The sequence below is a fragment of the Rousettus aegyptiacus genome, unplaced genomic scaffold, assembly GCF_014176215.1.
Source record: "Rousettus aegyptiacus isolate mRouAeg1 unplaced genomic scaffold, mRouAeg1.p scaffold_m13_p_3, whole genome shotgun sequence".
Taxonomy (NCBI): Eukaryota; Metazoa; Chordata; class Mammalia; order Chiroptera; family Pteropodidae; genus Rousettus; species Rousettus aegyptiacus.
The window spans coordinates 132,820,705-132,832,876 of record NW_023416306.1 but is presented as its reverse complement, the minus strand read 5'-3'; the positions used below and the strand labels follow the sequence as shown (position 1 = coordinate 132,832,876).

The following is a 12,172-nucleotide window of genomic DNA, read 5'->3' as shown; positions in this document are numbered from 1 at the left end:
TAAGAAAATGAATTGCTTTCTGCTGATCTCACAGTCTCCAAGTTGTTCAGGTGGAAGAACACCTGTGAGTATATTGCTCTTAGTAAAACACCACATGGCCATTCACATTTGTTTACATATTATCTGTGGCTGCTTTCACATGAGGACAGAGTTAAGTAGTTGTGACAGAATATATGGTCTGCAAAGGCTAAAGTATTTACTATTTGACCCTTCACAGTAAACATCTGCCTATCTCTATACTAGTTCATCTATTTAACTTACAGATGAGCAATCTCAGGCCTGGATGAAAAGCAAAGTGATTTTGTAGCACTTTGCAGTGTTCCCAGTATTACAGTTACTCTTGTCCACGCCTGTCTCTTTTACAGAAAAGGACACAGTCTTTTTATTTCTCACATTGATTTTCATTGATGTGCTTAATAATAAAGGTTCGTTGAATTATATTGACTTACCTAGGGTAACAGAGGTAGTCAGCAATGGAGCCTGGGTTAAAACTCAGATATATAGATATATAAACCAGATTCATGAGCTGTTGAACTTTGGCTGAGTTAACTATCATCTCTGAGCCTCCAAAATGAAGATAACAATCTATTCCTTGTATGGTTTTTATGAGAAATTATTGAGATAATGTAGATATGGAATAGGGCCTCCATAAGTATAGATTCCCTCCCCCACTCATTTCTCTCTTGAAACTGTTAGGGTTTCCTGAAAAAACTGAATCAAATAGTTATGGAGCTTCTGCTAGGAATGAGACCCTGGGTTTAGTCCTTTGGGAGCTACAAAGACTGTTCCCTCTTTTAGTGGAAATGATGAGTCTCCCCCTCTATACATCACCCTAGGCTAGCAACAGAGGAAGAGGATGTCTTTCCTGTTCCCATTTCTCTCCAAGAGGAGTGGATCCCATGGCCCTCGACTTCTCTTTCTGCTACTTAGACTTCCTGAGCAGCTGTGGCTCTGACCTCACCTCCCCAGATATCTTTCTTGGTTCCCTACCACCCTGTCTGGCCTTGTCCCATTTCTCTCTGAATTTTTCACCTTTGGGGTATGGCTATTTAAATAAGCCCAGTTTCCCTCATGCCCACCCCACCCCTCTTCCTTCCTGAAGTGACATTCAAAGAATAGACCTATTAGACAGAGAGAGATATGAACCATTAAGTCAGTAAAAGTGAGTGAGGGAACACTGTATATTTGTTTGTAATTAAAGTAAAATAATTTACAGGGGTGAATACACAGCCTTGCATAAACCACCGGAAGGAATACTAACATAGTTTACCAGATCAAAGATTGGATTTTTAGAGAAATGCTTTATGAATTCAAAACAGAATGGCTTTAATGCCCTCAGTCTATCAGCGCAGTGCAGGATAACTGATCTCCCTCTAACCAGATCACAGATCTTGGACAGCCAAACAAAGACATAAAGACATAAAGTGAAGATGAAACTAACATAATATAAGATTGAATGTCGACTGTAATTGAAAATTTTTTTAAAAAAGAATGAAATATTCAGAAAATGATTAATATTTCAGTTAAAAAAAAAAGATTCAACAAAGGCAATTCTCTCTCTCTTTGGTTATAAAAAATATGGAGTAAAACTCCAAATCTAGATAGTTTTTAAAACAGCTATACTTCTTGAGTTATTTAGACTAATTTTTAGCAGGCAGGAGTTAGTGCTAGAAAGCCGTAACTATAGGTTTTTAATTTGAAATAGATATAGATTTGCTTTCCAGTATAGCTAGAAATTCAATCTGCTTTTTAAAAACAATGCTGTTAATCAAAAATCATCCTGGATCTGTTTCAACAAATAGCTAACAACAGAGGTGTAATAAGCACTATTCTCACTGGTTGGCAAAGAGCTGCTAAGAAAACCTTTTAAGAGTCTCTCAAGCAGGTTACAAATTCTCTTTTGAAATCATGATTACACTTCACTTACTTGGCAAGCTTTGCTTTGATGGTCTGGCTCTGACAAAATGGAAAATTCAGAATTTGTAGAGTTTAAATAAGACAGAATTACTGTGAAGGACTGGGAAGCAAGTCAGGCATTTTGAAAATGGCTGACCTGATGTCTACCAGACAGTAGATGCTTTTCTCAAAGGAAAGTACCAGTCTTTGTGGCCACCATCAGCAAGGCCTGCCCTGAAAATTTCATTAGGAAGAAGACCCCTATTTCTTCATAATAAGTAATGTAACATTCTGAGCTTCCCTTTCTTTTTTAAGCCTCTGACTTCATGAAGCAGTAGTCTGGTGGGAAATAGTGCTGAATGGGGAGTTAGCATACTGGATTCCAATTCTGATATCTGCTGCCTATATCACCTTGGGCAGCACATTTCTCCTTTTGGGGCAATCTGCAAATAAGGTAGTTGGAGCTCTGTTGGCCAGATCAGACAAATAATCACTGTTCTGGGCCTGCCAGAACTGAACTCACTTGGACACAGGACATTACCAATGAAAGTGAAAGCTAGACAGGACCTTTTGGCGATTAGTTGGAGTTTGTCATTTCCCCAGAAAAGAAAAGGGACCTGTCCAAAGTCACACAATTATTTAAAGGCAAAATCAGATTAGAACCCAAGTTTCCTGACTCTCAGTTCCATGCTCTGGCCAGAATACCACATTATCTCAAAAATCCTAAAGGATATATATATTTCTTCTCCTTTGCATCATATGTCTCCTAGACATATCCTCTGAGTTTGTTCTTCATCCTGCCCACTCATCAAAACTGCTCTGGATTAAGTAGCTAAGTCCTTCCACTCTTTGCATGCAAAATTCTGCTCACACCAGTGGCTTCTCTGAGACCGTGACAGGCAGGCTCAAACTCAAACTTTAGGAGCAGGAGAGAATTGGGGTCTGTGATCTGTAAGGTGTCCTCCCTTTGGAATCCCAAGGAACAAGTAACTTTAAGATTAATTTTTAGAGATTGCTTAACCATTTTAATCTTCCAGGTCATTGAATTATCACTGAATTTCGTTGAAAAGTCCTTCATGGGGACAGATAATGTCTTGGAAAGGAATTTTGGGGCCGGGAGAAAGCCACAGGGTTAGAGCTCCCAGTATCTGGTCTCCAGTCAGCACAGAGAGAGGGCTCTGCACCCATGGCTGGCTTCTTGAGATGAGTGGAGCTCCCATCTTCTGCAATATTTTAAAATAAAAAACAAAACCAAAAAAATCTCTCCCCCCTTCCCAAGACCCCATCCAAGCCACCAGACCCTCCAAGTCTGGAACGTGAACAAATAAGGTTAAACAAAAGTGAAGGTGCTGGATAAACTCTAAACACCATGTACATGGAAGAGATTATCATTTTTTCGTGCCTGGTATCTTTTTGGACATTTTCTAAATCCCAGCTCAAATGTCATTTCTAAAGACGCAGTCAGACCACCCTGGGTTCAAATTCTGGCTCCACTGCCTCTTTGTTGCATGACATTGAACAAGTAGTTTAATAGAATTAGGCCTCAGTTTCTTCCCCTGCCAATGGGAGATCATAATAACCATTTTATAGGGTGATTGGGGGATGAGCCAATGTCACTCTTGCAAATGCTCCAGCATAGTGCCTGGCAGAAAATTGGACTCTAAATGTTGAATGAAGAGCAAGGGAACCAGAACACCCATCTCTTGAGGTCTGACCAAGCACTTTCCACTCTTCGAGCCCTGACTTACCCCCACTGTTTTGCCCCCAAACGGCTAGAGAAGCCTGAGCTAGCCTGTTCTTACCTTGTTGAGGTCCCCTAGGGCCATGACCTTGGCCGCTGGCCACTTGCTGAGCTGCTCTTTCACCCAGAACTCAAGCTTCTTGTTCCACTTCATGGTGAACACATAGAAGGCATAGGCCAGCAGCAGCAGCAGGCTTTCCCACCAGACAATGAGGCTGTCCAGGAAGAAGAGAATGAGCATCATCAGGTCAAGGATGTAAAAGGAGACGTCACGGAACAAGGGCCACCAGGTGAGGTTGAGGATCTCTCTGGAGAAAAGGGCACAGGTGCCGATGACAAAAAGGATGTTGAACACAGCAGAGCCCACAATGGTGCCGATGCCCACATTGCTGTGGGAGATGAAGACGCCAATGAGGGAGGTGAACAGCTCAGGGGCAGAGCCTCCAGCAGCCATGAACGTGGCGCCTGCCACATCTTCAGAGATCTGCAGCTTGTCTGTAATGACACCCAGGGCTGGAACAAAGTACTCATCACATACGATGGCCAAGGCCACAAACACGTACATCATGCCAAAGATGTGCAGGAGTACCCAGCCCTGTCGCCGCTGCTCCACACTGAACAGGTCTGGGGGGTACTCTGCCTTGGAGTGGTGGTCTGGTCGGCTGGGGGGCAATGCTGAGAAACTGGGACTGGACAGGGCCGTTGTCAGGCTGGAGGAGGGGGCAGTGGGCATGGCTGGGGCTGGCTCCACAACAATACAGTGACGGACCTGAGTGGTCGGATTTTCCCTGATGCTGGGGGTTGCTGAAGTGCTGGGTCCTATAGATGGTTTCTTTGCCAGCCCCCGGCGCGTGGCTAAGGATATTCCAGTGGTTGGTGCACTGGTTCTGGACGAGGGATTCCTAACCCTCCAAGCAGCAGTAGAAGCTTTGGTTTCCGCTGGGCTGCTGCCTGACACGGTGCTAGTTGTCACCTGCCTCTCAGAGATGGCTGTGGTGTGCTCCAGGACCTTTTCCTGGGAAGTTGAGAAATTGTTCTTTCCCATCAGCTCCTGGAGGTTGGTTGAGCTGTTATCATCCACTCTTCTGGGGGTAGTCAGGGTGTTCTTTTCCACTATACTTTGAGAAGTTAAGACGTTTGTTTCTATATCATTTATCAGGAAAGGTGGGGTGTTATCAATTTCTTTGAGAGCAGTCAGAGTGGTTTCTTCCACTATTCCCTTGGAGGGGTTGGTCTCCAATATTTTGTAAGTTGCCATAGTTTCACTCTCTTTCACTGTTGTTCTAGGGATGATTCCATGGCTCCTTGTCAGTGTCGTGAGTGTGGATGGGGCATAATTGTTTACTATTCTACCGAGTGAGGATGGAGTGTATTTCTTCACCTTGCCCCTGGCTTGAGTTGGGTGGTAGCTCTTCATTTCTCCCCTGGATGTTACTGGGGTATAATTTTTTACTGTTGATCTGCTTAAAGTTAGGGTGTAGTGATTCAGTCTTCCACTGGGTGTGGTTGGGGTGTTTTCCTTCATTCTTTCTGTGCCTGCTGCTGTTGGGCTGTAGTTATTCTCAGGTATTGTTGGAGAGATGCTGGCTGTTGTTCTGGGTGTATTGGGGATGTTTTCCATTGTTATGCCAGGTGTTGCTTCATCCCTGCCCACTGTGGTTTGGGGCACCAGTGTCTCACCTTCTATCTCAGAGCTAGCTTTTGGAGGGTCACTGCTCACGGTCATCATCTCATTGTTGAGGAGGTCCCGGCTGGCAAGTTTTACAGGGTGTTCGGAAGAGACCGCTGCCCACAGTGTTGGGAGGCCTTGGGGGCTCCTCAGGTGCTGATAGGTGGAACCAATGATCAACATTCCCAACAGGAAGAGGAAGCGACTCCAACGAAGCCGTTTTGGCCGAAGTAACCGCCTTTCCTGCACTCCCATCCTGATCAGTTTCCCCATGATGGCCGATTATGCTGGATTACAGAAGGCCTCTCATTCTTTCCATTGGAAGAAGGGAGCTGTGGGATTCAGGTTGGTGATCAGGGAAGATTTCTCCATGAAGCCCAGCCAAAAGATATCCACAAACCTAGAGTGGGGAAAAAGAGGTTATTTGCCCTTAAGAGGCAAGCTGGGACCCACCAACCCTCATCTGGAACAGAGACAATTCATGCAGGGGACTTTTTGGGTGGAAGGCAGTTGGAGCAAAATTACCTCTGCCCCCTACTCCAAAGGGCAATGACTGTTCATGGGGGAAAGAGCATCTGGGGGTCCTCTGTGCTGTGTAGGCCCACCAGAAGCTTAGGTTCCTGATCTGGGTCTACCCAATCCTCCCTCGGCTCCCTGGAAGAGGTCTGCCAGCACTTCTCAGGTCCAAGCCTGAGTTGCTGGGAGCTCAGTAACCCATTGTTGGTGACCCAGGCCACGGATTTCACCTTATCAAAAGCAGAAGGAGGTAAGAAGACATGGTTTTAAGCTTTATACAAAAAGAGGCAGCAGCGGAAGACAGGCAGAGATATCAATGCTCAACATATTTTTTTTCCAACTGTCTTAAAATGATTCTACCATATAATCCAGAGAGAACAAAGCTTAAAAGTTAATGTCATGAAGTTTCCTAAACTGTGTAGTATGGTGGGAGGAACATGGTGACTGGAGTCAAGGGTCTCGATTCCCAGCTCCGCTGCTTACCAGCTGTGTCACCTTGGACAGGCAGAGCCTCACTACATCATCTGTGAAATGGGCACGATAACATATATGCTGATTATGCAAAGATGATCTCGGGAAGGACATCTGGAGAAAGGAATCTAAAGGCCAGGGGTCAAAAGGAGACTTACTTTTCAGTATATCTTATTGTTCAGTTTTAACCATTTAAACTTTTTATTATATACATGTTATATTTTAAATTTAAATTTAGTTTAATTCATTTTAATAGAAAAAAATAGTAATAACGATAGTAAAACCTAGCAACGTAAAAAGTAATAACACTATCTATGTCAGAGGAATTTGGGAGAGTAAAAACACATAAAGTCTGTGAATCAAGTGCTACGTAAGGGTTATTTTACACAAGGACACAGGAGGAAAGAGCATGAAAGGCCCTCAAAGAATCCTCGATTTATAAATAAAGGTGTAGAGGCCCAGTCCAAGTAAATATTAAATTACAAAACAACTGGAAATTTTGCATATGAAATAATCTATTTGAAGTGAGATGAGTAACCCATAGAACCTTAGATTGTTAAGGTAAAAGGAGTTACTGACACTGTTTAGTGGAACTCCTCATTTGAAACTTAAAGAAACTGTTCTCGCCTTGGCAGCACATATACTGAAACATGAAGAAACTAAGGTTCAGAGAAATATGACTTGCTCAGTGTCACAAAGCTATTGAATAGTGTACAGATGAGGCTTTTAATGCCCTAATCTTTCCAGCATACCATGCTAATGAGAGATTCAAATACAGTTGTCTTAAACAGCAAAAGAGGGACAAGCAAAAGAACTACACGATAGGTGAATTTTCTTCTTTATCCTTAATTCCTATAATTGTCTTTCCACCATCTCTTTGTCCACCCTATCCCTTGCCATAAACTCAACACTTCAAATCTCCTACATATACTTTGAAGGGTCTTTCTCTCTGGTGTCCCTGTATTATGTAACAGTTGATCGCCCCTACATAATCACATCATTTACCTTCAAACCTGGACATCTGGATATCTTCTCAATTCCTGAAACTTGTCAGAATCCAGGGTCTCAAAGAGTGGGTCTGAAGCTGGACAGCAGGGACCACCACCCCATTCTCCTGCCCCCAGCTCTCCTATGGGATCCTAATTCAAGGCAGGGTCGGGTGTGAAGGGCATCTCAGGGGAAGAATATCCAATCCGTGCTAATACCTGCCTCTAAGAAGCTTATCGGGACATTGTACAAACTCTGGGTCCCAGGGCCTCTGCCAGAGCCTGAGAGGGTGGGCCTTCCACCAGGTACACAGATGGGTTCTCTGCAAGACCCCTGTAATCAAGGGGGAAACTTGGAGAAACTTCTCAAACGTGCTTCTGAGCTCTGAGGATGAGAGGTAGTCCAGGGTTTCCATGCTTACGGGAGGCAAAAATACCAAATTCGCTCTGTGGGAAGCACGGGAAAGTACCTGGAGATTAAGAGATCAGAAGACCTCAATTAGCTCTAGGATCCATTTGCTACTGTGTGATTTTAAATGAAGATAATAATACCCATCCTACCCATTTGTTGGGCAGATGTGAGAATCAATATTTAAATGAGGGAATATCTGCTCAATTTTGCTATGAACCTAAAACTGCTCTAAAAAATAGCCTATTTTTTTAAAAATGAGGGAAAGTAAAGAAAATACCTCATAAATTTTAAAGCATTTCACATATGCAAAACGTTTTATTAGGCCTAAGGGAAATTGCTAGGAAAGGGCGCACTGACAGATCTCTCCAGCATAGGCTGGGACATCCCAAGATACCCTAGGAGTTGTGCCTCCAGCTCAGGACTGGATCTGAATGAAGTGGAGGGGGTGGGGGGGGGTAAAGTTAAACAATGGGGGTTTCATGACCCTACCCAAGGACTTGGCAGCCATTTCAATAGTTCATCTGACTATGCCTGATGATTACTGATTGCTCCTTTCTCCTCTCCCATTTCCCATGAAGTACATGGATAACACGCTACTTTGATTCCTTTCACCTGAAATAGCAGCAGGCTATCCCTCACAGTCTTCCTTCTGCCCTACTCGAGTGGCCTGTAACAGTAGGAAGGTATCCAGACCCCTCTACTGAAGCACACAGAGTTGCCTACCCCCTGTGGAAGAGCTGTCTTCATCTCTGGGTGTCCTGGGGTTACTCTGGATATTGGAAGCCTGTGTTGAGGGGCTGACCTCTGTCATTACCACATCCTTGCCTTTAGACTCTTGCAGGCAGAACCAGATCTAGTCACTTCCCTTCTCACACATGAACTGTCTAACACAATCTCAGTCTTGTTCAGGAAGATGGAAAAAAGAACCCAATTCACAAGGTGGAATGATGAGTAATATTTTTTTTCTAGAATAATTCCCCTATTTTTACAATGTTATTTATGCAAAATAGAAAATTCGAGGGAGAAGCAAATTTCCAGAAAAGGGACTTCTTTCTCTCATACACTCATATTGCCAAGGAATACTTTCTAGTGTCTAACCCAAATCTCAACTGCTGGTGGTAAACCTGGTTCCTTTTGTCTTGTTCTCATGGGGTTGTGGCACATTTGAAATTCAACGGGCCATAGAAAAGTTTGCTGCTCAACCAAGAGTGGTATGAGTTTGGACAAGTTATTTAACTTCTCAGTGGCTATAAACCTCTAAACCCATAAAATAAAAATTATGACACTACTTGCTTGGTAGGCTTCTTGTGAGGATTAAGTAAATTAATATTTTTGTTATTATTTTTATTATTCTGTTTTTGGAGATTATAGTCAGACTGTGTTAGGGGGCAGCAGGTCCCCACGTGTTCCATTGTGACAACGCTCTACTGTGTATTTACTAACGTGATCACCTGGTTAATGTCAGCAGGGACCACCACCTGCATCCCTTACTAGCAGGTGAGCTCCAAGAGGACAGAAAACTTGCCTGCCTTATTCATGGCTGAATCTCCAGAGCCCAGAACAGTGTTTGGCACCCAATAAATATATTTGTTGATGGACTGAAAAAGTACATCCTAGTGAGGAGCTGCTAAGGGATGGGGCACCTGAGCTACACATGGGGGTTGGAGGGATGCCTAGTCACAGAGGCTCATGGTCTTTCAGAGAGCAAACTGCTGGAAAAGACCAGCACCACCAAGGAGGGGAAGCTGACCTGCTTCGTTCTACAAAGTTGCCTCATTTTATACTCTCTCTGGAACAGGGTGGCAGGACAGGGGAGGCAGACCTGGCACTAACCCTCACAATAATATTGGGAGCTGAGGAAGGCAGGCCTTAGAGCAGGGAGGCCTCCCTCTGCAGATCAAGGCCTTTCCTACAGTTCTATTAAAATAGGAGGAAGAGAGAATGAGACTTTTCACCTGACGTGGAGGTTTTGTGGCTGAGGCTGGTTTATGGTTTATTTCTGGGCCTATATCAGGAGTTGATATTGATCTTACACAGTGTAAAGTGGACCAGATTTGGCAGACTTTTGGTTGCAAAATCAAATGCCTTCAGGGCCTGGGTAGATAAAGTGAAATTAAATTAGCTCTATTAAAGTCAATTGAGAGTAATGAGAGCTGTGTTTGGACAGAGAATGAATAACCCATCAGTAGGCATTCCAATGTAAAACAATTTAAAAATATTAAAGGGCAAACAAAATGGGTCTGGGGGCTGAATTTGACCTACTGGTACTACTTTGCATCCTCTAATAAAGTAACAAACCTGATGCGGATCAAGTCTTCTAAGCTGTTATCCTCAGGTTTCCCATTTATAAAAGCAGAAAAGATGAACTTCCTGGTGAGATTGCTGTAAGAGGTACAGCGAGAACCTGTGGAAAAGCACTCAGATCTGTCTGATGCTGAACTGTGTCGCAGCCCAAGGCCTTATGCTTATTTTGTTTTAATCGTTTATATTATATTGTTTTAGGATAAAAAATGGCTATACAGTTTTCCAATAATAAAATATTTTAAGAAGAGAGAAGGGTCATATCTACAGGTTTTTTTGGACTTTCACTTTGGTGAAAATAATGGAATGTGATTTGGGGATGGGGGAAAGGGGATAGCCTGGAGCTTAGAAGTATGGTTTGGAAGTAGACAAGGTCCAGACTAGAGAAAGCAGGAAGAAAGTCACATGGCAAAGGACAACATGGGAGAGTAAAAGGGAGAGAACAAAAAAAGTAATGTGGGCTTACCAGTTTTCCCACCCTCTCTCTTCCCCTTTTCCTCACTCCTTACACTTCATCTCTGAATATGAAAAATCATGTTGGGACCTAACAGTGAAGATCCCAGGCACCAATCCATGAAATTCCAATTCAGTCAGCATGGCCTGGGAGTCTACATATTCAACATGTGCCCGAGGAGAACTGAATATATGAACCTCCCTTGAGCCCAGTACCTGGACCCTGTGAGTGGCTTGGTATTTCTGTCACCAACTTTTACCCTGCCACAATAGAGACCAAATCACTCTGCCTTTCAAAGTCTCTGTGACAGTGGCAGTTTCAAATCAGGGAAAAAATAAAGAGGATGATAGATTATGCAAAGAATTGCTTATTGTATCTGGAAACATGCAGATACTGAGGGTCTCTTGAGTGGGAAAAAGAAATTAATTAGCCAGCTAAGGATTGAAAGACATTTCCTTTAAGACCTTCTAACTCTTTGTGCTGATGTTCTCTGATTTTATATTCACTCAACAACCTTCTGATTTTTAATGGGATTCTATTAAGAATTAAAAAACAAAAGCACTCAACAGTTGCCCTAAGTGATGCAGCCTTCTTGACAGTTCTACCTTTTATTGCCAGCTTTAATAAATTGCCTGCTTACTTCCCTGTCTCCTGAAAGCCTGTATCCATAAGAACTAGGTCATGAAGATCTGATCACCCAACAACAAACTAATAAATTTAGGCTTTAGGACTAACGAATCAGTCCATAGAACTGAACTGGAACTACCAGGAGAACAGCGACTGTTACTCAACAAAGGCTGAGTCATTAATCACATTAGGGGTAGGTAGACGACTCCCTTGACCACATGTTCTTGGCCACATCCCTCCCATTGGGTAAAAATTAGAAATTATAATCGAGTATTCAGGCTATAGCCTTACTTACCTAGATGCCATGCCTGCTCAAGCATAACAAGGTCTTGAGATGGTGAAGTCAGCCAAGCTGGGGAAAGAAATTCTAAAGCAAATAGGACCTTCTGCAAGCCTTTGGGCCCTGACATTGGCAGGAACATTCCCAGAAATCGACTCTCTTCCTCTGCTATATCTGACATAGGAGGAGACAAGAAAGAACTACAAGCAACTGAAGCCCCGACTCTCCCACAGAACAAGCTGTAAAAAGTCAAACTATTGTTCAGTTCAAAGCATTCTCCCTCCTTGTACCACCCTCTACCTCACCTCATCCCGCCAACTAAAAGAAAAAGAGACAAAGGCCTATGGTCTTCTAGAAGCCTTTCTGTCCCCACCTTTAACTTCTGAGATACAACATGGTTTTTTGAACCACAACTACCCAGGGCCTGCTGGCATTCATTCAGGCCTACCTCTCTAACTGGCATTTCCTGGCTCCTAAATGGTTACAAAGTCACTTCTTGCCCCCCTCAAGCCCCTCACTGAAGCACAGTCTGCTGTGGGGACACCAGGTGGCCAAAGGTTGAGGTAGGTGAGGGCTCATGATGCCTCCCAGAAAAACCTGAGTGCAAATTCCTCAGCAATGTATGTAGGCTAGGGTAGGGGGAACTGACTGAACGTTCTCTCTGCTTCCTCCAAAGAAGGGGTGGGGCTTTAAAGTGAGTAACATGCTGAGGAGACCAAGGGGAAAAGTCTTCACATGTAAATTGGCTCAGGTCAGCTAAGAAAAACACAGCGTGCTTCGTATGAGCACCCCTAATGCAGGAATTATAGTTGAAGAGAA

General features: G+C 43.5%; 1 protein-coding gene across 1 annotated transcript in view; it reads right to left on the bottom strand.

The window, feature by feature from the left end:
* SLC24A1 (solute carrier family 24 member 1) overlaps positions 1 to 12,145 on the bottom strand; it is a 33,060-nt gene extending 20,915 nt beyond the window's left edge. The window contains exons 1-3 of the mRNA XM_036217911.1: positions 11,802 to 12,145; positions 11,369 to 11,527; positions 3,699 to 5,706 (exon numbers count right to left, since the gene is read on the bottom strand). Of these exons, the coding sequence (XP_036073804.1) occupies positions 3,699 to 5,579 (1,881 nt within the window). The 5' untranslated portion in view covers positions 5,580 to 5,706; positions 11,369 to 11,527; positions 11,802 to 12,145. The remainder of the gene's footprint in view (positions 1 to 3,698; positions 5,707 to 11,368; positions 11,528 to 11,801) is intronic.
* Between the last annotated feature and the right edge of the window lie 27 nt (positions 12,146 to 12,172).